Source organism: Erinaceus europaeus, chromosome 16 (genome assembly GCF_950295315.1).
Source record: "Erinaceus europaeus chromosome 16, mEriEur2.1, whole genome shotgun sequence".
Lineage (NCBI taxonomy): Eukaryota > Metazoa > Chordata > Mammalia > Eulipotyphla > Erinaceidae > Erinaceus > Erinaceus europaeus.
The window spans coordinates 58,693,806-58,721,707 of record NC_080177.1 but is presented as its reverse complement, the minus strand read 5'-3'; the positions used below and the strand labels follow the sequence as shown (position 1 = coordinate 58,721,707).

The window sequence follows — 27,902 nt, the reverse complement described above, 5'->3', positions numbered from 1 at the left end:
TCCTGGAGAGAGAGAGAGAGAGAGAGAGAGAGAGAGAGCGAGAGAGAGCACGCACAGGCTTTAAGTAACTGCGGTGGCAGCACAGATCCCCGACATCGCCCCCCAGGGCAGTCCTGGCCCCTAACGTGCAGTCTCCTCTCCCCACCCCGCCCCGGGCTGCGGGCCCCAAGCAGAGGACAACGAGAACTCCAAATCCGACGAGAAAGGAAACCAGTCGGAGAACAGCGAAGACCCGGAGCCCGACCGCAAGAAGCCCGGCAACGCCGGCGACAACGACATGAACTGCAACGACGACGGCCACAGCTCCAGCAACCCCGACAGCCGCGACAGCGACGACAGCTTCGAGCACTCGGACCTGGACAGCCCCCGGGCGGCGGAGGGCGGCTTCGGGGCGCTGGGCCCGCTGCAGATCAAGGTGGAGCGCTACGCCGAGAGCGAGGCGGACCTGCGCCTGCGCGACTGCGAGTCGCTGGCTTCCGACAGCGCCAAGGACTCGGACAGCGCGGGCGAGGCGGGCGCGCAGGCGTCCAGCAAACACCAGAAGCGCCGGAAGCGGCGGAAACGGCAGAAGGGCGGCAGCGCCAGCCGCAGGCGCCTGTCCAGCGCGTCGAGCCCCGGCGGCCTGGACGCCGGCCTGGTGGAGCCGCCGAGGCTGCTGGCCTCCCCGCACAGCGCGTCGGTGCTCAAGATCAAGACGGAGATCTCCGAGCCCGTCAACTTCGACAACGACAGCAGCATCTGGAACTACCCGCCCAACCGCGAGATCTCCAGGAACGAGTCCCCGTACAGCATGACCAAGCCCCCCAGCTCCGAGCACTTCCCGTCCCCGCAAGGGGGCGCCGGGCTGCAGGCCGCCATTCCGGACTCGGTGCTCACCCCGCCCGGCGCCGACGGCGCGGCCGCCCGCAAGACTCAGCTGGGCGGCAGCTCGGCCTTGGCCCCCGGGGCCTCCTCAGACCCGCTGTCGCCGCCGCTGTCCGCGTCCCCGCGGGACAAGCACCCCGGGGGCGGCGGGGGCGGCGGCGCGGCCAACTCCCTGCTGTACCCCGGGGACCTGGAGGCGCTGCAGAGGTTGCAGGCCGGCAACGTGGTGCTGCCGCTGGTGCACAGAGTGACCGGGACCCTGGCGGCCACCAGCACGGCGGCGCAGAGGGTCTACACCACGGGCACCATCCGCTACGCGCCCGCCGAGGTGACCCTGGCCATGCAGGGCAACCTGCTGCCCAACGCGCACGCTGTTAACTTCGTGGACGTTAACAGCCCGGGCTTCGGCCTCGACCCCAAGACGCCCATGGAGATGCTCTACCACCACGTGCACCGGCTCAACATGTCGGGACCCTTCGGGGGCGCCGTGAGCGCCGCCAGCCTCACGCAGGTGCCCGGCGGCAACGTGTTCACCACGGCCGAGGGGCTGTTCTCCACGCTGCCCTTCCCGGTCTACAGCAACGGCATCCACGCCGCCCAGACTCTGGAGCGCAAGGACGACTAGGCCCGGCGGCGCGGCGCGGCGCGGCGCGGCGCGGGCGCCCGCGGGGAGGCATCATCCTGGCCTTTTCCTTTAGACCTTTTCATCCCAGCACTTTGAATTGCAGCAGGTCAGCGGCTGCCCTCCGCCCGCGCCCGCGCGCGCGCGAGGGGCTTCTCCTCCCTAGACCGCCGCCCACACCCCCACCCCTCTTTCTTTCCCTTGACGTATGCTTTCTTGTAAAGATATGTTTATTTTTTTGGCCTTCAGAGGGTCGGATGACCAGTTGCCTGCCATTTACGTCGTCGTCGTCTTCTTCTTCTTCTTCTTCTTCTTCTTCTTCTTCGATGTGTGTTGGGTTGTTTCACTTTCTTTGCATCTTTATCAAGATGCCTTTAGTGTGTCTATGCCTCCGCCATAGAATACTCAGTCTTGTGGTCAAGAGATGTCTCCACTGACAGACAATTGGGTTTTCTTCATTACAGATCTTGATATGATCAAGATGGAAAGAGACAAGCATAAACAATGTGCCCTGTTTGACTAAGTCAAATGAAAAGGGGTGGGGTTTTGTTTGTTTTTGTTTGTTTGTTTGGGGGTTCTGTTCCTAATTCCTTTAAAAAATGGGATAGTATTTTAGAATTTTATGCAGAATTTAATTCTCTTTTTATGGTTAAGATTTTAAGATTTTTTTCTTACTTGCACATAAAAATGATTTGAGTTCTTAAAACTTAATTTCTGGCCTGTCACTAGAATGTTTTTTTTTTAAGTTGGACTAAATGTTAAGTACTGAAACATTAACTTAATTTCTAAAACCATGGTGCTATCATTTATTAATCTGTAATGTGTTCATACAAAATGCAGCTCCTGGGCTGGGTTTTCGGGGGGAAAATATGTTCTGTCTTGGTCTGGAGTCCGTTGCTGCAGTCTCCTTGGTTAGTTAAGACAAAGCCCTCATTAACGTTTGCTGCAGGACTTAAAATTTTTTACCTCCCAACTAACAAACATAGCCTCACATTAAATTTAATGGGTCAGTAAAGCCTTTTTTTTTTTTAAGGGGCTTTTGGAAAATTCAATCAACTGATTTGAGTAGCAGTTTAAGTACATACTGCCTTTTGAGCTTTTTTTTCTTTTCTTTTTCTCAGTCTAACTGAGGCTAATTTTTGCAACTTCAATAACATTTTGGAGTAAAATGGAAAAAAATAATAACATGACTTCATTTGTTTAAAAAAATAAAGGAAGGTTGTATTTTTGAGGGACTGATTTGATTTGATGGAATATTTTTCCCTTTGGTTCTCTTATTTCTAGGATGAAACCAATAAGATTTAAAACTAAAGAATGGGTTAATAAGTTTCAAACAGATAACTGCAACTGAAAACTGCACATTAAGCAAAAAGGAAAAAAAAAACAAAAAAAAAAAAAGAAAAAGAAAAAAATACTCTATTCTGTCTTTGTTGCCAGAAATCAGTGTAGTGTCAAACACTCCAAATGACTGTCAAGTATAAATTCTTCCACTCCATTTTTGGCAGCTGTTTGTTAAGGCATCTAATAACAGATGTGAGACCTGTAATGTGTGCAATGTGTACGTGTCCTTGGCTGTCAGTCCCATTGCAGTTTCAATGTGTGTTTCTATAGGCAGTATATACTAAGCTAATGTAGTTGTTTTGTCCTTTGTCTTCTCTGTGCTCTATCTCTAGTCCGGAGTGGTACAGTCCCATTCCTGCAGTCCTAGTGAATCAGTGATTCTTGGGGGTTAGTGATTTTTGTGTGGTGGCCTTCCTCTGTAATGTCACCCTATGCTGCTTCTATTGTCTGTGAACTTTCCGTTTCACTTTTTAAGATTCCTGCTGTTGCTTTGCTGGTGTATATTCTCACTCCTTTCTGGATTCTCTCCTTTTCTCCTCCCCCCTTGTCCCTTCCTCATCTTTCCTTCCCCCTTCTCCGAAATCCTTTTCATTCTCAGAGATAAAAAAAAAAAAAAAAAAGACTCTTAACTAGCTCAAGGTTAATGGAGCCATTTTTTCCCACAATGGAATTCTGGGTATGACTCTTTCTTCTGGAGTGCCTCACAGAGCACTGAAGAATAATGCTCAGATATAGTAAATAAATTGATGCCATATAGCCTCAGTTGTTAACATTCCCAGAGTCCCTTGTGCTCTACCTATAAGCAGTGGGTGCTTTTCTTTGGTTTCCTTCCAGGTTAGCTGATGGAGCAATATATATATACATACATATATATATATATATATATATATATATATATATATATACATATATATATATATATATATATATAAAGCAATTACCCATGAGACAAAGTTATTTCAAAGGTTAACCAACTTTTTTTTAGAGCAAGAGGGGAGGGAGTTAATGGAATATAGAATTGTCATATATATATATTTATGTGTGCAATGATAATATAGCAACTCAGCTGTCCTTTGAATGTCACTGTGTCGAGTGGATTCCTTTAGGACCTTTGATTCCAATGTGTTGGGCCTACCCCACTGTCGAACAATAAGGAAAAGTTAAATGACATACATTTTAATAGTGAGCTTACTTGAAGGATTTAGGTATGTTTAGAAGATGAAGAAGGCAAATCACGAAACTTAAGGATTAATTTTGGGAGCTCTATTCAAGCTATCGAACAATCAAAGGAATGCACCTATCAGCTACAAAGAACAGCTAGACAGCTGTTTGTTTGTTTTTTTTTTCTTTTATAAATGTTTATGTGTTGTGTCAAAAATGATTTCTGGTGATTTAAACTAACAGATAATCTCAGCTGCTGTCTAAATCCATAGTGTTTAAAGTTACAAAATGAAAAAAAAAAAACATCATTACCTGTGAAGACTGTGTCTGTGTTTTTAACTATTTCTTGTACAAATATATGAAAACTTTTATGAGGAGACTGGTGCCAAGTAGCTGAATAATGGGGAAAGGGATATTCTGTTTGTTAAAACCTTAGCAGTGTTACCAACTCTACAGTATATATATAAAAAAAAATTAAAACGTTACAAAGCGACAGCTATGGTACATTTGTTTTGTGTGAAGCTAACCGGACCTAACTTCCTGAGTGCCTGGCTTATTTTGAAACATTTCTTTTTTCATTGACCATTGATAATGCTGCAAATCAGAAATGTACATACTTCATTTACAACAGGGTTCTTTTTATACTTTTGTAGATTCTCATACATGTCACATACATGGTTGTCTTTATGTAACTTAATTTTTCATCCGCAGGTGCCATTTTCATAATAAACTTCTCTTGAATTTGTTACTATCTGGCATCATTTCTTTTACATATAATCATCCTAACTAATGAATGCTGGTAGTATTTGTTTAAGCAGGTACCTTGTTCACTGATCTTGATCTTTTAAAAAAAAAAAAAGTTTTTAAAAAAATGCATCCATATTTTTTGCTAGTTTTGGAAAAAATATAGCTTATTTCAAATGAGGCTGACAAGGCACAGATTAAGATGCTAATCCAAATACTACACCAAACTTGCAACCATCTTAAATTTACAGCTACCCCAACTCATTGTCATACAGAGCATTATTATGCACATTATCAAAGCTGAACAATGGGCCTGCAACATTAACCACAATGGAAGTGTGCATTTTTTTCTTGATTAATGCACAGTAAGCGATGACAATCTCCATACATTAATCATTTAAAATGCACTCAATGTTTTCATTTATTAGTCCAAGTTATAACCAACTGTTCCATTGCTTATATCTTCTCTTTATATTAAACGTGTGTTTTCTTCTTCCAGAAAAACCAGTTAAGTCATGGCTGGACTGTGCTGTCCATTCGTGTTGTAAGGACAGTCAATAGGGTAACTCTGAGGGGGGGAGTGCTGACAAGGGACTCTTCAGCTAATCCCTCAGTGTTAAGATTCAAATAGTCCATCTGTTAAGTCTGTGCCTTCTTCCAAAAAGATGAAAGGTATGTGAGTGAATTGCGTTGTCGAAAAGCTAGCTACCGACTATAGAAAATACCATTCCTTAAAAGTTTCTAGTGGCATTTGTCAGTATGAGGACATTTTCTGTACATCGAGAGTTGCCAGAGACTGGCAGATATGAAATGTGCTTAAAGTTCTCTCTCATGCCCTCCATGAGACTTAAAGTGAGTTCTTAATATTGTAACCAAGAGTGATTAAGAACAGAGTTGGATTCTGCCAATACTTTTCCAAAATACATTCTTCCCTTTTGAGAGTTAGAATGTAGTATGGCAAGATTGAGAAATCAAGAACCTAGAACGCTAGAAACTCAATCCTGAGCACGTCCTTGGGTTCTGAAGCCAGTTTACCCACGATGTCTGTCTGCAGTGTTGACAGCTTTCAGTGCCAGCTTCCAGAACTTTACTTGGAGGGTCAACAAGGACAGAGGGGCCATTGGATGGCCATGGAAAGAGGACTTTCCTGTCTACTGACCACAGTGATGGTCAGCTATAGCATTTTATTTCTGGACACTGCATCAGCCCTGTGACCCTGTGACCTGGAGGGATTGAGAGGGGAAGCCAGACATGGTAATGGGTGAATCCAAGTCCTCATGGTATCTGGGGCTTTCTGCAGTCCAGGTTGGTGGAAATCCTGAATCTTTAATCAACTTCAAGATTCCTTCAGCATCAATAAATCTCCCAGCCTTTATTTGTATCCATCAGTGCTAAAGTATATCATCATGAAACAAAGAACATCTTTCAGGAAGAGAGCAAGAGAGCTCAGGACTCATGCCCTGCCTGTGCCCTGCCCTTCCCCAGCCCTCATGCTGGCAGCTAGGCCAAGGACCTCCCCCTTGGAAGGCTGGCAACCAGTAAGTGTGTCAAGGCTGCAGTTAAAAAGTGAAGGGCATGGGGAGTTGGCTGTAGCACAATGGATTAAGTGCAGGTGGCACAAAGTGCAAGGACTGGCATAAGGATCCCCGGTTCCAGCCCCCAGCTCCCCACCTGCAGGGGAGTCGCTTCACAAGCAGTGAAGCAGGTCTGCAGGTGTCTATCTATCTTTCTCTCCCCCTCTCTGTCTTCCCCTCCTCTCTCCATTTCTCTCTGTCCTGTCCAACAACAATGACATCAATAATAACTACAATAAAAAAACAAGGGCAACAAAAGGGAATAAATAAATATTTTTTTAAGTGATGGGCAAAATGGGGTATCAGACATCTCTTGCCTTTGCTCTTCTTCCTCCCAGCCAACACATTCATTTATTTGGTGATGAGGAACAAGAAAAGTAAACTTTAAAAGGCAGTAGCAAGTGGGCGTGGAGGTAGGTGGTACATTCAGTGAAGCATAGAGAACCGGTTTTCATCAGCCTTATCACCATTGCCTACTCAGGGCAACGGCCTGTTGATACCAGCATGTTTAAAACAAAGTGAAATCACCTTGGCCACTGCGTTACACTGCAGGTAAGAAATGTTATATTTTATCAAGCCCAGATTAGAATCCATTCAAGTCAAGATTATTATTCAGATTGATACAAAAAATAGCATAGAAGATTTGGGAGAGAAGACTATCTTTGCTAATACTTCCTCTCAGGTATTGAAAAAGACAAGCCTTGCTTGGAACCAGCATTTGGCTTGCCCAATGGAGCATGCATGGAAAACATTACCATGACTGAGCACCTAGGTTTGGCCCCTTGTCACCACATGCGACACCACATAAAGGGAGTAGCTTCACAAACTCTGGTGTCTGTCTTCTCTCACCCTCTCTGGGGTGGGGGGGTGGGGGGAATGCCTGCTGGGAGCAATGAAGTCATGCAAGCACAGAACCCCAGTAGTAACCCTGGTGACAGAGGAAGAAGGAAAAAAAAAAAAAAAAGCAAATGTTGCTTGAGCATCAGTCCCAAAGGATGATAACAATCAGTGAGCTGAAACTTATAGGGTGTTCAAATAAGTGAGCACACTCTGTGTCTGCTAGGAAACACGTAATTAAAATAGGCTGACCTGGTGAATGCATGGCTTCTTATTTTCATGCATTTCCCTCTCAGTGCCAGGAGCTCAATGATTTACAAATAGTGTTAGCACCAGAAAAACTCACACACTTGCTGCTGAATGGTGATGTGAAAAAAAGAAATCAAAATGAGCCCTGACCTGTGGTTTGGCAGGATAGTTTGTATTTCTATCAAAAAAAGGAATGGAAAACCAGATAAAGCAACATTCATTCCTGCTGTCTCAGGAGGTCTGTATGGTTGGCACAGAATTGGCCATGGACATATATCCACTGGAAGAAGCCAGTTTGTGTCCATGATATTTATTTAGTATGTGGCAATAACTGATTTAAAAGTTAATAGAATAAGTAAAATGAATAAAGAAGGGAGGAGCCGGTCAGTGGCACACCAGCTTAAGTGCACATTGTATGAAGCACAAGGACCTTCATGGGTCCGAGTCCCAGCCCTCAGCTCCCCCACCTGCAAGAGAGTTGCTTCACAATTAGTGAAGCAGGTCTGCAGGTATCTTATCTTTCTCTCCCCCTCCTCTCTCGATCTCTCTCTGTCCTATCCAAAAAAATTTAAAAAAGGAAAGAAGAGTAGCTAAGCAACTGGTAACTGACTTACTAAACATTTCCATCTTATCCAAAGGACAGGTAAGCAAATTGGTCATTAGATTTACAAGAAAGTACTACTTAATATTGTATGCTCACAGATGAACACTGAGCTATTAGTCATCCAGAAAAACCTTTTTTTTTTTTCTTTGATTGGGAGTGGGGGAAGTGGTTACTCAATTACAGAACAGTTGACACAGGGCTACAATTTCTCATCTCCCCATGATAAGTGTCTGTAAAACACTCTCTCCCCCAATTTAGGTTCTTTTCTAGCGTAATGCACCAGGACCGCAAAACACCCCCAGTCCCCTCCCTGACTTTCTTACCCAGAGTCCTTTGGTTTGGTGCAATACAGCAAACCCAGTCCAAGTTCCACTTTATGTTTTTCCTTTTTTGCCCTTGTTTCTTGAGTTCTCTTCAGAGAACTGCAGGTGGGAAACGAGGGCTTGAACCCAGGTCCTTGCACACTGTAACATGTGCACTCAACCAGATGCACTACCATCCAGCCCCTAAAACACTACCTTTTTAAGTCTAGTACTCAGGATCTTAGCTAATTAATGTATAGTTAGAATATTCAGAGGCCACTGAGATGACATTTAAGGCCCCATGTGAAGCTACTGGGGATTAAGAGTCTCAACATTTGGGAGAACATAATTCAACCCAAAATAGGCCCTCTTCAACTCTGGTAACTCACACCATTCACAGATCTCCTGACAGGCTCCTGTGCCGTACCTCATGCTCTGGACTCAGTTCTTAATTAAATAGCCAGGGTTGGCTAGCACTGCCTAGCAGCTAGATCACCATCTTGAACTTTCAGGCAATCAGATTACCTTTCCCTTTTCACAAGCTTTCGTGACAGTAAGCCACCCATGCCTCATACACAAGGAGCCCTCACATCATGCTGGGGTGAGCGTGAGTCTGTCCCTGTGAAGTCACGTCCCTCGTGTTCCTGATGCTTTCTATGTGCTCTGAGAACTTCACCTTCTTCTGTTGTAAAGGGAAGATCTGGTTCTACTATTAATATTAGGACACCCCTTGGGTTAGGCACACAGTGTATCCATGACACACCTTCCCAGTGAGTTGTTTCACAAGATGAGGCAGAGAAAAGTCAACCATAAGAAAAAAAAATAGAGTGAGAAAAACTACCCTAAGAGCCATTTTAGGGGCAAAGCGCACATAGTGCTAAAGCAAGGAGCCACACAAGGATCTGAGTTCAAGCTCCTGGCTCGATCTTCACCATGAAGCAGGTCTGCAGCTCTCTCTGTCTCTCTCCTTCTCTGTGCCCCATCCTCTCAATTTCTCTCTGTCCTATCCAATAAAATAGAAAAAAACAGCTGCCAGGAGCAATGAATTCATAGGGCCTGTACTGAGCCCCAGTGATAACCCTGGAGGTAAAAAATAAATAAATAAATAGATAAAACATTTTCTATGCACAGAACCAAAACTTCCAGCATGTATATATGAAATCACTCATTTCTAATTCAAGTAAGAATTAGGATTCAGGGGCAGATGGCAATGTGCCTAGTGGAGCACACACTTTACTGTGTGTATGGACCCAGGTTCAGGCCTCTGATCCCCAGATGCTGGAGGGAAGCTTCATGAATGTGGAGCAGTGCTATAGATGTCTCTCTTCCTGTGTCTCTACTTCTCTGTCTCTCACCTCTAGAAGAAAGAAAGAGAGAGAAGGAAGGGAAAAAGGAAAGAAGGAAGGAAGAAAGGAGAATAAAGGGACAGAAAGAAAAGAAGGGAGATAGGGGAGGAGATAAGGAGGGAGTAAGGGGAAAATGCCCACCAGGAAAAATGGAGCCATGCATACATTGAACTCTAGCAAACCCCGGAAGCAAATCATCATCCCGTGATGCCCTACTCATCCACTTTCTAGAAGTCCTTTGAATTATTTTTGTTTTTACCAGAGTACAGCACTACACAGCTCTGGTTTATGGTGGTGCTGTGGATTGAATTTGGGACTTGGGAGCCTCAGGATTGAGAGTCTCTTCGCATAATCATTATGCTATCTACCCCAGCAGTACTCCTTTTTTGTTTGCTTGTTCCCTTTATAGTAGGGATCAAAATCTAAGAGATTAGCCTGAATAGATTCATTGTATGTGTTTTCCATTTGGAGTTAGAACTCACAATCTGTGAATTTCCCAGCAATTTATTGTCTAGGGATACAGTCCAGTTGGTTATTCTTCTTCATCATCTCTCTATTTAGTCATGAACCACACCAATAAAGATAACCGAAAGAATGTCCCTATGTCAAAGAAATGTTAATGGGAATATTCATTTCAGGTTTTTACAATATACACAAACTATTAAAACCACTTTAAAGAAAATGGAACAAAGGCTAAGGAGGTGGTTCTTCCTTACACTGAAGGAGTTCTCAGATTTATAGCACAAGTGTCAGAAACAGGATGTAATATCCATGTGACCCCCCCCCACACACACACCCAAGCAAAACCATTATACCCTTGATGAATTATTGACTTTAGAGTTTTATCTGTGCCATGAATAATCACAAACTTGGGAGTCTCAGGGCACAGTTCATAAACAAATAATTATATCACAATGATAATTTTTCAGGAATTACAACATCAATCACGGCCATGTTATTATCAAGTACATTTTCTAGTTGCCGCTATTCATCAAACCCTCCTCCCTCTCCACCCTTCTGCACCACACAAGCAAAGCTCATCACCAGATTGCCTCTTATTTACACATCACTCAAAGTAGGACAGGGCAGGCACCCACAACATGGGCCAGCCCAGCGTTTATGAGAGATGAGTTTTCATTAAGAAAGTTTAGATTAAATGCATTGAGAGAGATGGAGAGAGGAGAGGATTAATTAATTACTCCAGACTCCCCCAAAGAAGTGTCTTTGAAAAAGATCTTATTCAGAAGATAAAAACAAATGGAAGGTCTATTCCATTTTGGTACTAGTTAAAGGGGGGGGGGGGGGAGTTAGGCTCTGAGAACCAAGGAAATAGCAGCCATAACACGGCACATTACTTTCAGTAGTGATCACACAGATATACACAGTTTGGGTCCTGTTTTAGAGCAGCCTCTTGTTGGGGGAAGGAAATCTGACACAGTGGTACATATCACTAACTCCTTGCAAAGACAACATTCTCTCCAGGCAGTTTGTAATTAACAGATTACACAAGCAAAGCAAAGTAATTCAAAGGGACCAATAGGGTGGGGAGGAGGGTAAAAGCACACCCAGAAGACTGCACTCTTTGCTGTGTCTGAGGACCCCAGTCCAGGACCCTACTCACCACATCAGAATATCTGCACAAGGGAAGCTTCACTGGGGAGGAGTGGTGTTGCGGTGTCTCTTTATTTCTCTCACCCTTGTCTTGAAAGTGGGATAGAAGGAGGCTGGGCGATGGTACACCTGGCTGTATGCACACATTACCAAAGAACTGGGTTTAATCCCCTGGTTCCCACCTGCAGGGGGGAAGCTTCACTCTTGAGTGGTGAAGCAGTGCTGTAGGTATCTCTCAGTCACTATCTCCTCATTCTCTCTCAATTTCTGTCTCTATCCAAAAAAAAAAAAAAAAAAAAGTGGAAAACAGTATCCCAGGACTAGAGGGGTCATGCAGATACAGAGTCCCAGTGGTAACTGTAAGTGGCAAAAATAAATAAGTAATCAAACAAATAAATAAGAGCGGCCAGGTGGTGGTGCACCCAACCATACATTATAGTGTGTAAGTAGCCAGTTCCCACCTGCAGGAGGGAAGCTTTACAAGCAGTGATTTCTCTCTCCCTCTCTATCACCCTCTCTCTCCTCTCAATTTATTCCTTCCTAGCAAATAAAAATAGGAGAGGGAGAGAGAGAGAGAGAGAGGGAAAACCCCTGGTAGCAATTTTATTTTAAGGAGAACATTCAAATCTTCAAAAGGAGGTACCAACCCTAAATTCAAACATTAGCAATTAACTCTCTGATGTTCTTTATTAGTTCCCTGTAACACCTCACTCTTGATCCAGCCTTTTGTAAGGTCTGAGCCTATCTCACATACTCTTCTCTTTGACATTAAATCATGTCAGGGGAAAAGGCAGGGCTGGTGCCCAGCAGTGGGCTACACAGATGGGGGAGGTGACACGGGACACAGAGATCCAGACCCCATACACACACACACACACATGTGTGTGTCCTGCATTGAATCAACCCCAAACCCAATCCTCAAGCCATTACCTGGCAGACAGGGAGGCAGCTTTACATTTCTTCATCTAAGTAATGTCTAATTTCTGTGGCTTTAATCAAATATTTTATATTTACTTATTTTAGAAATGGAAATCAAAAGAGGGAGACAGTCCCGTAGCACTGTTTCACTGCTTATGAAGTTGGTGAAGTGCTCAGTTTTTACAATTTTTTTAAAATCAAAGTAACATTGCATAAGACCCACAAAACTCAGATGTGCTTCAATAGAAATGAACATCTCTATATACTACTTCATTCACCACCAGTTCCACTGTTATATCTCACCACTCAAGTGATCCTTTAGCCTGCTTTACCTGACCCCTCCCCCACCAAGCCCTTCTGGCAACCATTGATTTGGTCTTAAAGTGTTTTTTGTTAAGTTTGTATTTGTTTTACCTAGTTCACTGATTTGTTTGCGATGCTCTTTTTTTTTAAACCTTCCACTTTCTGGAAGGCACCTGAAATGCTGTTGTCTTACACCACCCAGCCTTAATCTACACACTGATTAAAAGGTGGGGAAAGGAAGGGGTAGACAGCATAATGGTTATGCAAAGAGACTTTCATGCCTGAGGCTCTAAAGTCCCAGGTTCAAACTCCTATATCACCATAAACCAGAGCTGATCAGTGGTCTGATGGGGAAAAAAAAAAGTTGGGAAGTGGAATGGAAAGGAGAAAGGTAGGGGCCAGGTGGTGATGCACCTGGTTGAGCACACATGTTAAAGTGCTCAAGGACCCAGGTTGGAGTTCCTGGTCCCCACCTGCAAGGGGAAAAGCTTCACAAGTGGTGAAGCAGTGCTGCAGGTGTCTCTCTGTCTCCTTCTCTATCTCCCCTTCCTCTCAGTCTCTGGCTGTCTCTATAAAATAAAGATCAAAGAACAAAAATTAAAAAAAAAAAAAATGAAAGGAGAAAGGTAGACAAGTCCTAGCCCACAGCCTGGCGAAACTTCTAAATAGCTTCTCTACAATCCCCTTCTCCCCCAATAATGAATTTACAAACAGACCAAGTCTCCTTGCCTTGCACACAGAGACACAACTACCAGTGAACCTTGTTCTACTCATAGGCCTTGTGTCCCAGCCCCTGGATCCAGGACCACACAACTTCCTCTCAATCTGCTTTGTTCTGTTTGGGGGAGTGGCTCCCTGACCTCATTTGGCTGCCGCCCGCCCTCCTCTGCACCCATTGGCCCTTTTGGAATGAGGAGGCCCTCAAGCCAGTCAGCAACCTAAAGTTCCGTTTGCAAAACCTACCTTTTTCAGAAAGCTGGAGAGGGGCAATCCCATAATTAACATTCTAAATCCTAATGGAAAAAGGTCACATCTACACAAGTAGATGAATGGCTGTACCATGTGTCAACAACTGTCTCGTAAACCATTATCCCCCATCCAATAAAATGGCTAAAACACACAGACACAGCAACAACAAGAAAACCAACATAAAGTGAGCCCCAACGTGTTTAATCCTCCTGCAGAATTGCAGTGAGGCCTGGCCCTGCCCTCACCAGTGGGGACTGGGGCTGCGGTGGGAAGCTGAGCAGTGAGGAGAGAAGGGAAGAAATGAGAAAGCTCACTTGTGGGAGTCACCAAATCACATGCACTTCAGGGACAGCTGCAGAGGTTTATTTACACTGGCTGCCAGCAGGTTCCTCCAGAGTCACCCAAGAGGTTGAGGGCTCCACATACCTGCACTTCACCACTCTCAGAAGATACTGTAGAGTTACCAGTTAAGAAAATAATAATAATAATCACTGAAAGGACATTTTTTTCCCTCAAAATACAAATGTCACTGCTATTACATTATCACTAATAGCATTTTCCAGGATAAGAATACAAGGGATTCATTTTCATTTTGAAGATTTCAAATAAATTAAAAGGCAGCTCCAATTAATGTCTTTGTCTTTTCACCTGACTTCTCTGCTAGCTGCCCTGGATATCCGTGTAGAGTTGCCAGAGTTGGGAACACTTTTCAGACGTTGATTAATCTGTAACTCTTTGAAGGAAGCAAGCATTATTATCTCCACTTTACAGATGTGGAAACTAAGACACTGAGGTTAATGACTTGCCCAGAGGTTAAACAGCCAGTCAACTGCAAAAGTGGGTTTTGTGCAGAAGCTCCCCTTTCTGCTCTTAAGCTTAATTCAAGTTTGTTCTTAGCTGATCTACCCCATTCACATGGTAACTCCTCCAACTGGCCACCTCCTAGATTCTGCTTTCAGGTCCTTAACATACTTCCTGAAAACCCCTGCTCGCTCCTCTTATCCGCTGTCAGCATTTGCTCTCCTCCTACTCACAATTTCTGCTAGTAATTAACACATGACAGTTCCTTTCTGCAGTATTTGGGTAATGATTTTGCAGCACTGAATTGTATGCAGGTGTTCTTAGGGTTTGTTTTTTTTCTTTATTTTTCAATAATAAATAGAAGCACCATAGTTCTGTCAAATCTGAAGTTCTCTGACAGTTACCCTACAATTAATTTAGTGAAAATCTACCCGAGTCAAGCCAGGAATATAAAGATGAGTGAAGCGCTACTCTCTGCCCTTAAATTGCTCACAATCAGATAGGTCAGCTCAGTGTTCATCACACCGGTGTGACAGAGCTGCATGCCACACACTGGACATTCAGGTGCTCAGAGCAATGGCCCCATTCAGGTCCCAAGGGGAGGAGTCTCCCATAGGAGGTGATACTTAAAGCAAGTCTTGAAAGAGTAATGGGAGTTAGTCCTGGGCACCAGAGAAAAGGGAGTCCTGAACAGCAGGGGCAGCAGCAGGGCATCAGGAAAAGTGACAAGTAATCCCCAAATTCCAGCATTTAACCACAAGGATGAACATGTGGAGAAGAAGGTAGCAGTCATCTGAGAAGCTCAGGAACTGGGTTCAGTCCAGGCTTTGCCATGCAAACCCTGTGTGGGTGTGCAGGGCTGCATCCCCATGGAAAGGGGCGCCTAGTCCTCACATGAAGGTCAGCTCCACTCACCAGGCCCTTCCTGTGCAGCAGAGGGCTGCATCCACCCCAGGCAGCGTGTATTTCTTGTTATTACAAAGCAAACATGTCGAGGAGGCAGCAGCCCTGCAAGAAGCCTACTCCGAGGAGTGTTATCCTGAGGAGTTTGAATGGCATCCTGGAGGTGATGAGGAGTTCAAAGGATTTTATTCAGAGGAGCAGCATAATAGAGTGCTTGTGTTGGAAAGGTCATTCTGGTGGCAGTTTGAAAGACAGCCTGGGTTTAACAGAGGCAATTAGGAGGAGGCTATTGTAATACTCCACGTGATTAAGGGTGGGGGTCTAAGAGAGGACAGGGTGGAAATGGAAGGGAGAGGGGATCCTGAGATACTGGAGGAAGAGGTCTTAGAAACAGGGTAGGTGTGGAGGGGGGAAAAATGATGGAAGTAAGAAAGTAAAAAAACAATGTCCAATGGTCCGGGAGGTGGCGTAGTGATAAGGTTTGGACTCTCAAGCATGACGTCCCAAGTTCAATCCCCACAGAACATGTGCCAGAGTGATGTCTGGTTCTTTCTCTCTCCTCCTATCTTTCTCATAAATAAATAAAATCATAAAAAAGAAAAATAAATTTAGAAAAAACAATGTCCAGATTTCTAGCTTGAATATGTGGGGGTCATTTATCCAGAAAAAGGAAAATAAAGGGAAAAACAAGGACATAAAGGAATAAATGAGCAGGAAGAGTAGAACAACTCCATCTCACATGTGTTACATTTTAAGGACTATTAGCTAGGTAAACATGTCAGTAAGCAGTTAGGAAAATAGTTCTAGGTCATTGGAAAGATATTTGTCTTAAAGATTCAGTATCAGGTCTGGAGCTATCACAGCAATTAAAGCAACAGACTTTCATGCCTGAAGCTTGAGGTCCCAGCTTCAAAATCCCTAAGACTGCCATAAGCCAGAACTGAGAAGTCTATAAGTAAATCAATATTCAGCAACAGAGGCATGGGAAGGTGAATTCAGCCGTGAAGTCCCTGCTTGCCTGCGAATGGTCTTGGGCTCAATCTCTGTTACTTCATGGGAGCAGAAAACACATGAAATTCCTGGGTGGTGGTTGGTGAAGTGCTTTGCTGTGTGTGTGTGTGTGTGTGTGTGTGTGTGTGTGTGTGTGTGTGTGTGTAGAACACAAAGCATTGCATTAAAAAAGAAAAAAAGATGCAGAAACAGAGGGGGGACAGAATGACAAAGGGATCAAGGAGAAATAAAGTACTAGGGATGTCAAAGGAGTGATCAAAACAATTTGAACCCAAGATAGAAACTAGAAAAGTAAGAGGCCAGAGGAGGGAAAGAGAACTTCTTACTCAATGAAATAAAAGGCTGCGAGAAAGCCGGAAGGATCAATATTACCAAATGCTGCACAGGAGTTAGACAAAGGCTGAAATGTGTCAAATGGCTGTGGTGAACAACAAGGGGCTGTTCTCTTCAGAAATCTGATAGTGAAAGAAAGAGAGAGGGGAAAAGAAAAAAAAAGTACTCTCCTTCTACTTGGCACTTGGTGTGACCTTTCTTTAAAAAATGGTCATGTCTTTACCACCTAAATTAAATGAGTACTAAGCAAGTGAACTTGAGGCAAGTCTTATTATTATGGGATATACTTTGTTGTCTTCAAGTGCATCACATTGATTTACCCTCCAATCTGGGCTCTGAACCAAAGAATACAGTCCTAAAAGGTGTGTGCATATGTTAACGTCCGATACATAGGATGCATGTATTAAGGACTTACTATACTCTCATTGTCATTTCTGTCCAAAGAAGCTGAGTGTTTCATAACCTCCCTGACAACTCACAGTGGTTCTTGTTTGATAGCCTATATAGTTAAAAAGAAGCCTTATTCAAAAGAAGAAGAGGAAGAAAAAGAGGTAGAGGAGGAGGAGGAGGAGGAAGAGGAATATAGCTAAGACTACATTCCATAGGTAAAGAATGAATTTGTCCAAAAACTTGGATCATATAGTGGTTGAGTCATATAGAACCATCTCCCCCAGCCAAGCTACCTGGAAGGTGGCACAGTGGATAAAGTATTAGACTCTCAAACATGAGGTTGTGAGTTCAATCCCCAGAACTGAATTACCAGAATGATTCTATGGTTATCTTCCTCATACCCCCAATACAACCACACCCTGACTTAAAAAAAATTAATACTCTATAGCCAAATACCAATAGTGGGGGGAGGGGAGTATTCATTCTCTATTTTTCTCCTCAGTAATAGAGTCCAAATCCTTAACTAAGCACAGTGCTGCCTATTATAAAGTATTTTTCCATCCTCTTTTGCAGACAGAGTTATATAACATTTCTGGCCAGAGACCTGGACACAGGAGGGAAACTTCCAAGAAAACTGATACAATGGAAACACCATATTTCTGTTCCTCTGTTTTCCTCATTATTCTGTCCTATAACTGAGACATAAAATCTGGAGTCCAAGCATCCAGATAAGATTATTAAATGATCTCAAAGATAGAAGCTATGGGCTAGGATTGGGGAACAAAACTTAGTTCACTAAGGACCAAACCAGTCAAGTCATGGATAGTCTCTCAACTTCCTGTATACAAAATTGAATAAACAATCATGTTTAATCCATAATATTAGTTAAGGGAAGCTTATTTTGACACTGAATTCAATTCTGAACTAATGAATCTATTATATTAGATTTATTGGCTACTAAATGTTCATCACTAATTGTCAGACTCCTACTTCTTCCTGATACTGTTCTTTGACCTATGTTGCTCCTTATTTATGCTAATTAAAGGGTGGGAAAGCATAAGAAATCAAATATAGAAAAATCTAGAAACCCTTAACATTGTGGAAGGAATGCAACGGGGATCTCATTTAAATCCTCAAGGATTGAAAAGTAAAAATTCATGATGACTCTGCCTATGTAAATTGAGAAGGTATCTCATGGGGTAGGGTAAGTACTTCAAAGTCAAAAAAAGAATCATTTTTGGCTCCAAGGACCAGGTAGTGGTACACCTGGTTAAACACACATGCTACAGGTGTGCAAGGACCTGGGTTCAAGCCCCTGGTCCCGACCTGTAGGGGAGAAGCTTCATGAGCAGGTGTCTTTTTGTCTCTTTCCCTCTCTATCTCCCTCCCTCTCCCCCTCTTAATTTCTCTCTGTCTCTGTCCAATAATAAGTAAAGAACAAAATAAAAATGAATTATTTCTGGCTCCACAGAAATATATTCTACATCTCATTTATCATGTGGTTGTACCTTCTGTGAAACTATTTACCTCAGAACATCTTAACTGTTCTTAAACACTAATCATGGTTACAGCTAAAAAGAATGAAAAGGGAAGGCAAAAGAACTCTGGAGTGAACACCTTAGAGGGTGAGCAAGGAAAATCTCCCAAATGAACGTCATTCTATTACAATGAGAAGCTGTTTGAACACAGAGATGCCTAGAATGAATGGGACTGGAAATAATGAGAACTCAGCTACCTGGAGGCAGGGCACCCTCCCAGCTGGGTGTTGTAAACACCGCCTAATGTGTGGAACTAAAACTTCTAAAGACAAATGAATGAAAAAGATTTGGTCAAATGAAGAAGTCAGTCTGCAATAGCATTTATCTCAGGCCAGGAACTATTGCCAATACAGCCCATAACTTTCTCAGTGCATCTTCATGACTCAGTAAAGACAGGTGCTATTTCTTATCTCCATCTTACCTATTTAGAAAGTGAAGTTCACAGCAATTGAGTGACTTAGTCAAGTCTCAGAACTGTTAGGTGGTAGAAACAGGAAAGTAACCCAGGTCTCCCAGGTTTCAGAGTTTGCTAAGAAGCAAACGAGAATCAGGCGAGAGGTAGCGCAGCGGGTTAAGCACATGTGGTGCGAAGTGCAAGGACCGGCGTAAGGATCCTGGTTCAAGCCCCCGACTCCCCAACAGCAGAGGAGTTGCTTTACAGGTGGTGAAGCAGGTCTGCAGGTGTCTGTCTTTCTCTCCCCTCTCTGTCTTCCCCTCCTCTCTCCATTCCTCTCTGTCCTATCTAATAATGACATCAATAACAAAAACAATAATAACTACAACAACAATAAAAAAGCAACAAGGGCAACAAAAGGGAAAATAAATAAATATAAAAAATAAACAAACAAAAAACTCACTGGACTGTGAACTTTCTTTTTTCATATATAGAAGAGGATTTGGGAATATATATATATATATATATATATATATATACAAACATATGTATATATATATATATATATACACTTATACATACATATCTCTATATAGATAGATATGTGTATGTGTACATATAGAGAGAGAGATATGTGTATATGTATGTGTATGTGTGTGTGTGTGTGTGTGTGTGTATGTATGTGTGTGTATACGTATACGTATACGTATATGTATATCCACAAAAAGGAAATCCTGCCATTTGAACAACATGATTGAACCTTGGGAACATTATGCTAAGTAACAGGTCAAACAAAAGGATTAAACAGAATTAATCTTTATTTTTTATTTATCTTGTTTATTTATTTATTGCCTCCAGGGTTATTGCTGGGGCTTAGTGCAGGCAGCACTATCCCACTTCTCCTGGTGGCCATTTTTTAATTATTACTACTGGATAGGACAGAGAGAATTGAGAGAGGATGGGGAGACAGAGAGGAAAAGAGAGGGCTAGACGCCTGCAGACCTGCTTCGCAGTTTGTGAAGTGTCCCTGCTACAGGTGGTAAGTGGGAGGCTTGAACCTGGATCCTTCCGCAGGTCCTTGCGCTTACGACTATGTGCACTTAACTGGGTGTGCCAGTGCCCAGTTACCCTTAATTAACCTTTAAAGACTCAAATGTACTAAAACAAAACTAGTTAGTATTGTCCAAGATGGGTAAGATGAGTAAAGATAATCAAAGACAGGTACAGACCTCTTAGTTACAAGCTAAGCCAACTCTAGGAATGCAGTGTACTACAGTTCACAGTACTGAGGTGTATGATTGAAAGCTGCCAAGGAGATAACCCTTAAAAGTTTTCAACCCATCCCCACACTTAATGGCATCTAATTTTTGCTTTTTTTTTTTTTTTTTTTTTTTTTTTACCAGAGTACTGCTCATCTCTGGCTTATGATGGTGCAAGGATTGAACCTGGGACTTTGAAGCCTCAGGAATGAGAGTCTCTTTGCATAACCATTATGTTATATACCCCCACCCTGGACATCTAATTTTTGACAAGGGAGCTCAAACTATTAAATGAAGAAAGAAAGGTCTCTCTGATAAATGGTGTTGGGAAAATTAGGTTGAAACATGCAAAAGAATGAAATTAAACACTACATCTCACTAGAAACGAAAGTAAACTTTAAATGTATCAAAGACTTGGATATTAGACCAGAAACTATCAAATACTTAGAGTAAAATATTGATGGAACTCTTTTCCATCTAAATTCACAGATATCTTTAAGGATTTAAATCTAATTCTAAGGAAGACTAAAACTTAAATAAACCAATGGTACTATATCAAATTCAAAAGCTTTTGCACAGCCAAGGAAAGCATCACCACCAAACAACGAAACTCCTCACAGAATGGGAGAAAATCTTTATATGCCATATATCAGACAGAAGGTTAATAATCAAAATATATAAATAGCTCACAAACCTTAACAACAACAACAACAAACAATACTCCATTCAAAAATGGGGCGAGGATAGGAATAGACTATTCACTACAGAAGAGATACAAAAGGCCAACAGAAATATGAAAAAAATACTCCAAATCATTGTCAGAGAAATGCAGATAAATACGAGATACCATTTTACCCCTGTGAGAATTTCATACATCATAAAGGATAGTACCAACAAATGTTGTAGAGGTAACTAATATACTGCTGGTGGGAATGTAAATTGATCCAACCCCTGTGGAGAGCAGTCTGGAGAACCCTCACAAGGCTAGAAACAGATCTTCCTTTATAACCCAGCAATTCCTCTCCTAGGGATATATCCTTAGGAATCAAACACACCCATCCAAAAGGATATGTGTATACCTATGTTCATAGAAGCACAATTTGTAATAGCCAGAACCTGGAAGCAACCCAGGCGTACAACAGATGAGTGGCTGAGTAAGTTGTGGTCTATATACACAATTGAATACTACTCAGCTATTAGGAATAGTGAATTCACCTTCTTCATCCCATTTTGAATGGAGCTTGAAGGAATTATGTTAAGTGAGATAAACCAGAAAGAGAAGAATGAGTATGGGATGATCCCACTCATAACCAGAAATTGGGAAAGAAGAACAGAAAGGAAACACAAAGCAAAATCTGGACACAGATTTTTGGTGTGGGAATGGTGTGAACCTATACTCCTATTAATTTATAGTCTTATAAATAATGATTTCTTCAATATGTCAGGGGAACTAGATTGAATGTCTTGAGTTCTTTAAATGCATAGATTTCAGCTCTGAGTATACATTCCTTTAGTGTCAGCACTTAATGTTTCAGATTTATGAACTGATTGAATCTGGATACCAGGCTTAAATTGTTAAAGCATTTCTAATAATAATTTTAAAATATTAAATCACTTATAATCTTAGACCAGGTAGATCAGAAGCAACTAGTCCTGTCAGTATCTAAGAAACAGTTATTTTAAAATAACATTAAATGATATAACTTGGTGAGGTCACGTAGGGCACAGTAAATCCTAACCATGGGATTTTTAGAGTAAATCAGTCCCCCAAATAACTTGGTTATAATAATTATTATCTACTGTCTTCCTAAACTCTAAGACAACAAAGAACCTTCCTCATTCTCTTTAAAATCCATATTTCTGGGAGTCAGGTGGTAGCGCAGCGGGTTAAGCGCTCATGGCACAAAGCATGCAAGGACCGGCATAAGGCTGCTGGTTCAAGCCCCCGGCTCCCCACCTGCAGGGGAGTCCTTCACAAGCAGTGAAGCATGTCTGCAGGTGTCTATCTTTCTCACCCCCTCTGTCTTCCCCTCCTCTCTCCATTTCTCTCTGTTCTATCCAACAATGACATTAATAACAACAACAATAATAACTACAACACTACAACAACAAGGGCAACAAAAGGGAATAAATATTTTTAAAAATCCATATTTCTCCCACTCCTGGACTCTCTGACTTTGCTTATATTTCTTTATGCTTCTCTTCTTGATCCCCTACCTTGTGATATTGCCTCTTCTGACCTCAACTAAATCAATGCAACAGTGCCACCATGCCAGGTTTTACTCTGGACTATCTAGAGATGCCAAGTCTGAGATGTCAACCCTCCAACTCCAATACTCAATCTGGTGAGACCTTTCAAAACACATGGGACTCCCTTGTTCCATTCCAAAGGGCACAGTCCCTAAAAAAGTTACAGACCTTAGATATAGACCAGGGCCTAAGGGACAGGGTACATGTACAACACGTATCGTAAGTTAGGGGAGAATACATACCTCAAAGTAAAAGTGCTCAGTCATCTGCTGTGAGTAGACTTAGACTCGGTAAGTTCAGCAAGCAAGCAGAAGGACCTAAAGAAAATACCATAAAGTACCTAATCAAATATTTAATAGTTAGGCCTAGATACCCTCTTCTCCTACTCCTACATGACTTCTCTCAACCACTTTAAGTCTAACCTCATCAGATAAAGCAAGGACTACAAAAGCTATCCAGAGACTATTAAGAGACTGGCACATTTTGATGATGGCCTTTTTGGTCACTACCAGGCCACCCCATCATCTGGAGGCTCTAGTCAGGGAATCATAGGATTCCCACATAGATATTATGGGCCTAGACCTCTATCATATCCCTCTCTCCATCTTCACTGGTCATTTCCATTAGGATCATCACCATAAGCGCTCTTGTGGGCTATTCCAGGACCTTGCCCTCACTCTAGATCAACAATGGTAGAAACTGCTCCACTCTCCAAAGGGAGGCTGGGTCAGTCTACTCTGCCACTCATGGAAGACTGATGCGGAAATGAGTGCAGCTTAAAATGTTCCTGGCTGTGACTATGGACTGTGAGCTCAGACTGACAGGGACTCAGAGGTTACACAGGCTCCTGTGCTAAATATGAATATATATATGGGCCCTAGGTCAGATCTCAGTGAGGTTAACAGTTAATGGTATTTATACTTTCCTCATATTTGGTAGCTACTCTCTACCCTAATCCAGCTTTCTAGTCCTATTCTCAATTTTGACACCATCTTCCCAGACACTTTTAGTCCACCTACATGTTAACTACCAGGCTCAGGCAAAAGTTATTAAAGTCCAGGCCTCTTGGAACATATTTAAAATAGACTTCCTACCTTATTCCCACATGAAGACCCCTAGTTTCATCTGCTCTATTCCTACCTTTGGGTTCCTGTTAATTAAACAAGTTCTGCTTTATATCTTACTGCCTTTCAGTCAACAAGTTGCAGATACTACCAAGATGTTCCCTGAGCTGACAACCTCACCAATGTGTTTCCCACTAGGGAAAGATAGAAATAGGCTAGGGCTATGGATTGACCTTCCAATGTCCATGTCCAACAGAGAAGCAATCAAAAAAGCCAGACCTTCTTCCTTCTGCACTCCATAAAGAATTTTATCCAATGGAAGGGATAGGGCACAGAACTCTGGTGGTGGAAACTGTGTGGAATTATACCCCTGTTATCTTACACTCTTGTTCATCACTATTAAATCACTAATGAATAATTTTTAAAAAGTTCTTAACACAAGAGAAGAAAACAGTTTGTAACTATATGAGGTGATAGATCTTAACTAAGCATGGTGATGACTTTGTAATCTATGTAACCGTTAAAGTTGGCATCTTGTATATATCACAGAAACACAAAATCATATCAATTATCTCTCTGAGTTATGGGAGGAAGAAGTATTCAAAATGATTTACCACAAAGAATCCAAAGTATTGGACTAAGTGTTATAGGACAGAGACACTAACCCATTGAAGGTCATTGCCTTTCTTAGTCCAACTGTCACTCACTTCAAACAGCATAGTGGTTTGTGCAACAAAGTTTCATGCCAGAGGTTCCAGGTTCTTTTTTTTAATATTTTTAATTTATTACTTATTCCCTTTTGTTGCCCTTGTTGTTTTATTGTTGTAGTTATGAATGATGTCATTGTTGTTGGATAGGACAGAGAGAAATGGAGAGAGGAGGGGAAGACAGAGCGGGAGAGAAAGACAGACACCTGTAGACCTGCTTCACGGCTTGTGAAGCGACCCCCCTGCAGGTGGGGAGCCAGGGGCTCAAACCGGGATCCTTATGCTGGTCCTTGGCGTTTTGTGACATGTGCACTTAACCGGCTGTGCTACCACCCAACTCCCTAGGTTCCAGGTTCTTATCCTTGGTCCCACCCATAAGTCAGAGCTTGAGCAGTGTTGTGGTTAAGAAGAGAGAAAGGAGAGAGACAGAGACAGAGAGATACAGAGAGGGAGAGAGAGAATAAGAACTTACTGAGTCCAACTGTCTTAACTCTAGGGTAGGGTAAGCTAAAGCCAGATAGAGCTAGAGATACTTTCCTTTGTGACTCCCACCTGCTAGACAGACCAGCTGGATTCTTTAACAACAGTTTCATAGCTATCTCCATGATGTAGTGTTTTTTGTTGTTGTTGTTTGTTTATTTTATTTTGTTTTCTTTTGTATCAGGATTATTGCTGGGGCTCAATTCCTGCAAATTCACTTTTGAAATTCATTTCTCCTGGCAGTCTTTTTTATTTTTTTTTTCCCCTTTCACTCTTTCTTCCTTTTTTCCTTTCTTTCTTCCTCTCCTTCTTTATTTTATTTGATAGGACAGAAAGAAATTGAAAGGGGGAGAGGGAGAGAAATTTTTAACCTTTATGTCCTCTCCAAACCCCCATAGCCCAAGCTAGCCTCAATGGCTTCCAGAAGTGGAGAACCTTTTCTCTGCCAAGGCCCATTTGGACATATATGGCATCATCAGTGGGCAATACAAAATAATCAGCTTAAAAATTAGCACTTAGAGCTGGTGAAACAGGTGACTTGGATAATGCTATGCTTTACCATGTGCACAGCCCATGTTTGAGTCCAGCCCCTACCACATTGAAGGAATTTCTCCCTCTCTCTCTCTCTCTCTATCTCAGAACAAAACAAAGCAAAAAAGTTGCATTTAATGTTGCTATATTAAAAAAAAAAAAAAAAGCCCCCACTGCCTTGGAAGGGCCAGATAATGATTTTTCATGCCAGTTGACAGGGCAGGTATTCGCCACTCCTGGTTTACACAGTCACCTACTGTTTCCATTAATAACCTCAATACCATTTAAGTTAAACAACAGATTTAGTAAAAAGAACAGTATGCTTCAACTGAGGCGACAGGTCCTCAACATAAAAATGACCTTTGCAAGACTAGTGTGAGAAATTCAGTTTCCCACTATGCTTCTTGTTTCAAACTAGTGAATAAAGGAAACATGAAATTCAAAATGTGGTTTTCACATATTTTCTCTAGAGGAATTTAAAGGTTTATCTAGTCTTAACACATTTTCATACAGATGAATTCAACCAAATATGTAATTGTATTTGATACAGAATTAGGGAGGGTTTCAAGACAGAAATGAAATCTAGAAGGCTGGCTGACTCTTGTCAATGTCCAGGGGCAATCAGACCCCCCCAAAATACTGACTCATACTAACTAAAATATACAGAAGACTTGAGGGAGGCATCAGGCTGGCAATGTGTTAATTTCAAGTGAGAAAAAGAACTGTCACTTGGACTGGAATTACTCAGGTTGGCATAACAATCTCCTTTTCTCCCCATAGTCAGGGAAAACCAAAAGATAATCAGAAGCCACTCATTACCACAAGGAATCGCTGTGAAAGACTAAGAAGTGTTTAAAGTCTGGATATTTTCTGCATTCTCTCTACATGAGCAGTGTGTGCAAAGACAGTTTGAGTCTTAGACGCACTCTTCCCTGTTACACTCCCATTCTGAGCCCAAGGCTTATCATTTTCTCACATGATAAAAAGTAGAAGTTCATATGTTATCATGTCATCACTTTAATGAAAACACATACTAATATTTGGGGTATAGCTAAGTACATAAATGCAGAAGAAAAGACAAACATGAAAAATTAATGAGAACTTAATAGAAATGAAAGGTGTAAGAAGATAATTCAACACAAAGACAATCAGGATCCGTAAAGCATGCCACATTTCTCTCATTAAAACAGAAGATGCTTTCAAAGATGTAAAACAAGAGCAGTTTGCTGAAATTAAAAAAAAAAAAAAAGTAAAGCATCAGATCATATTCTGGGAATATGTAACATAGAAGTTCAAAATTGAAATAAATACTAGTACTACTGAACATAAAGGATGAGAAAGAATTCTTCAGCATTCAGACATTCAAATGTGAATTAACCATTAAAGGAAAGGGGAAAAAAATCAGTTGGCTTCAATTTTAATGATAGAAGACAATTGTGACTCGTCAGTAATCAGTCAGTACTTTTTCTGGGCACAGGGAAGACATCTTTCCAGAAAAAAGCTATGGTCACAAAATCTAACCAGTTAAGAGATACAAGGTAATTCAAGAATAACAAAGTCACATTAAGTGGTCCAATGGTAAACACTGAATCTATTTAAGTATTGACTCAATATCACCATTGAGATTATGGGTCCCAAAGATAGTGTCGAAATTCTTTGTTTTATAAACATTAAAAAGAGAGAGGTGGTGCTAGGCAGTTAAGTGCACACATTACAATGCAAAAGGGCCTGGGTTCAAGTCCCTGGCCTCTGCCTGCAGGGGGAGCTTTGTGAGTGGTAAAGCAGGGCTGCAGGTGTCTTTCTGTCTCTTTCTCTTTCATCTCCCCCTCTCCTCTCAGTTTCTATCCAATAATAAATAAAGAAATAAAGCTTTTTTAAAAAGAAAAAATATCTTAAAATACCAAACAACAAACAAGAAAACAGCAAGAGATATAGAAGAGTCAAAAAGGAGTTTGAAGATGTCACATCTTCTTTGTTCCTCCTCCTTCTCCAAACAGAGACAGACACAGAGAGAGAGTAATAGAAGGAAGCCACAGTACTTACTTCAATGCAGTGAGGACAAGGTTCAGTCCCGGATCTTGAAAATGGCAAAGCAGGACACTATCTAAGTGAGCTATTTCACTATCCACATCCAAAAGTGGAAATTATCTATAGTCATTTCCTAGTTAAAAACCAGCACTTCATACTACTGAGTGCCTTAATCAATTTATAAAACCTTAGAGAAAATCTTTTAGAAAGCAGTTTCTTTTATCATGAAGAAAAGCAAAGTATATATTCACAACTCAGCATCTCTTTTAAGTTTTATGTATTCCTTCTTTTTAAAAAGATTTATTTATTTATTTACTCCCTTATTCATGATAGGAGCTGAGGGAGGAAGAGAGAAAAGAGGAGCATTACTCTGGCACTTGTTTGCCAGGAAATGAAATTTTAAAAGTCCAAGACCTTACCACCTCCTAAGCCACTTTATATTTTTATATTTATATAAAGTTAAGTAAAATTAAACTCATGCATCCAACAACAGATGAGTGGCTGAGCAAGTTGTGGTCTATATACACAATGGAATACTACTCAGCTATAAAAATCTTGGATGGAGCTTGAAAAAATCATGTTAAGTGAAATAAGTCAGAAACAGAAGGATGAGTATGGGATGATCTCACTCTCAGGCAGAAGTTGAAAAACAAGATCAGAAAAGAAAATATAAGTAGAACCTTGAACTGGATTTGGCATATTGCACCAAGTAAAAGACTCCGGGGTGGGTGGGTGGGGTGGGGTGACCCAAGAAGGATGACAGAGGAC

At 41.9% G+C, this 27,902-nt stretch overlaps 1 protein-coding gene across 15 annotated transcripts in view; it reads left to right on the top strand.

Annotated features, from left to right (window-relative positions):
• The window catches only part of NPAS3 (neuronal PAS domain protein 3), a 1,061,849-nt gene extending 1,057,115 nt beyond the window's left edge, over positions 1–4,734 (top strand). For all 15 annotated transcript variants that reach the window (XM_060175201.1, XM_060175199.1, XM_060175198.1 and 12 more), the window contains one exon: positions 174–4,734. In XM_060175201.1, coding sequence (XP_060031184.1) covers positions 174–1,489 — 1,316 coding nt within the window. In that variant the 3' untranslated portion in view covers positions 1,490–4,734. The remainder of the gene's footprint in view (positions 1–173) is intronic.
• The last annotated feature ends 23,168 nt before the right edge of the window (positions 4,735–27,902 follow it).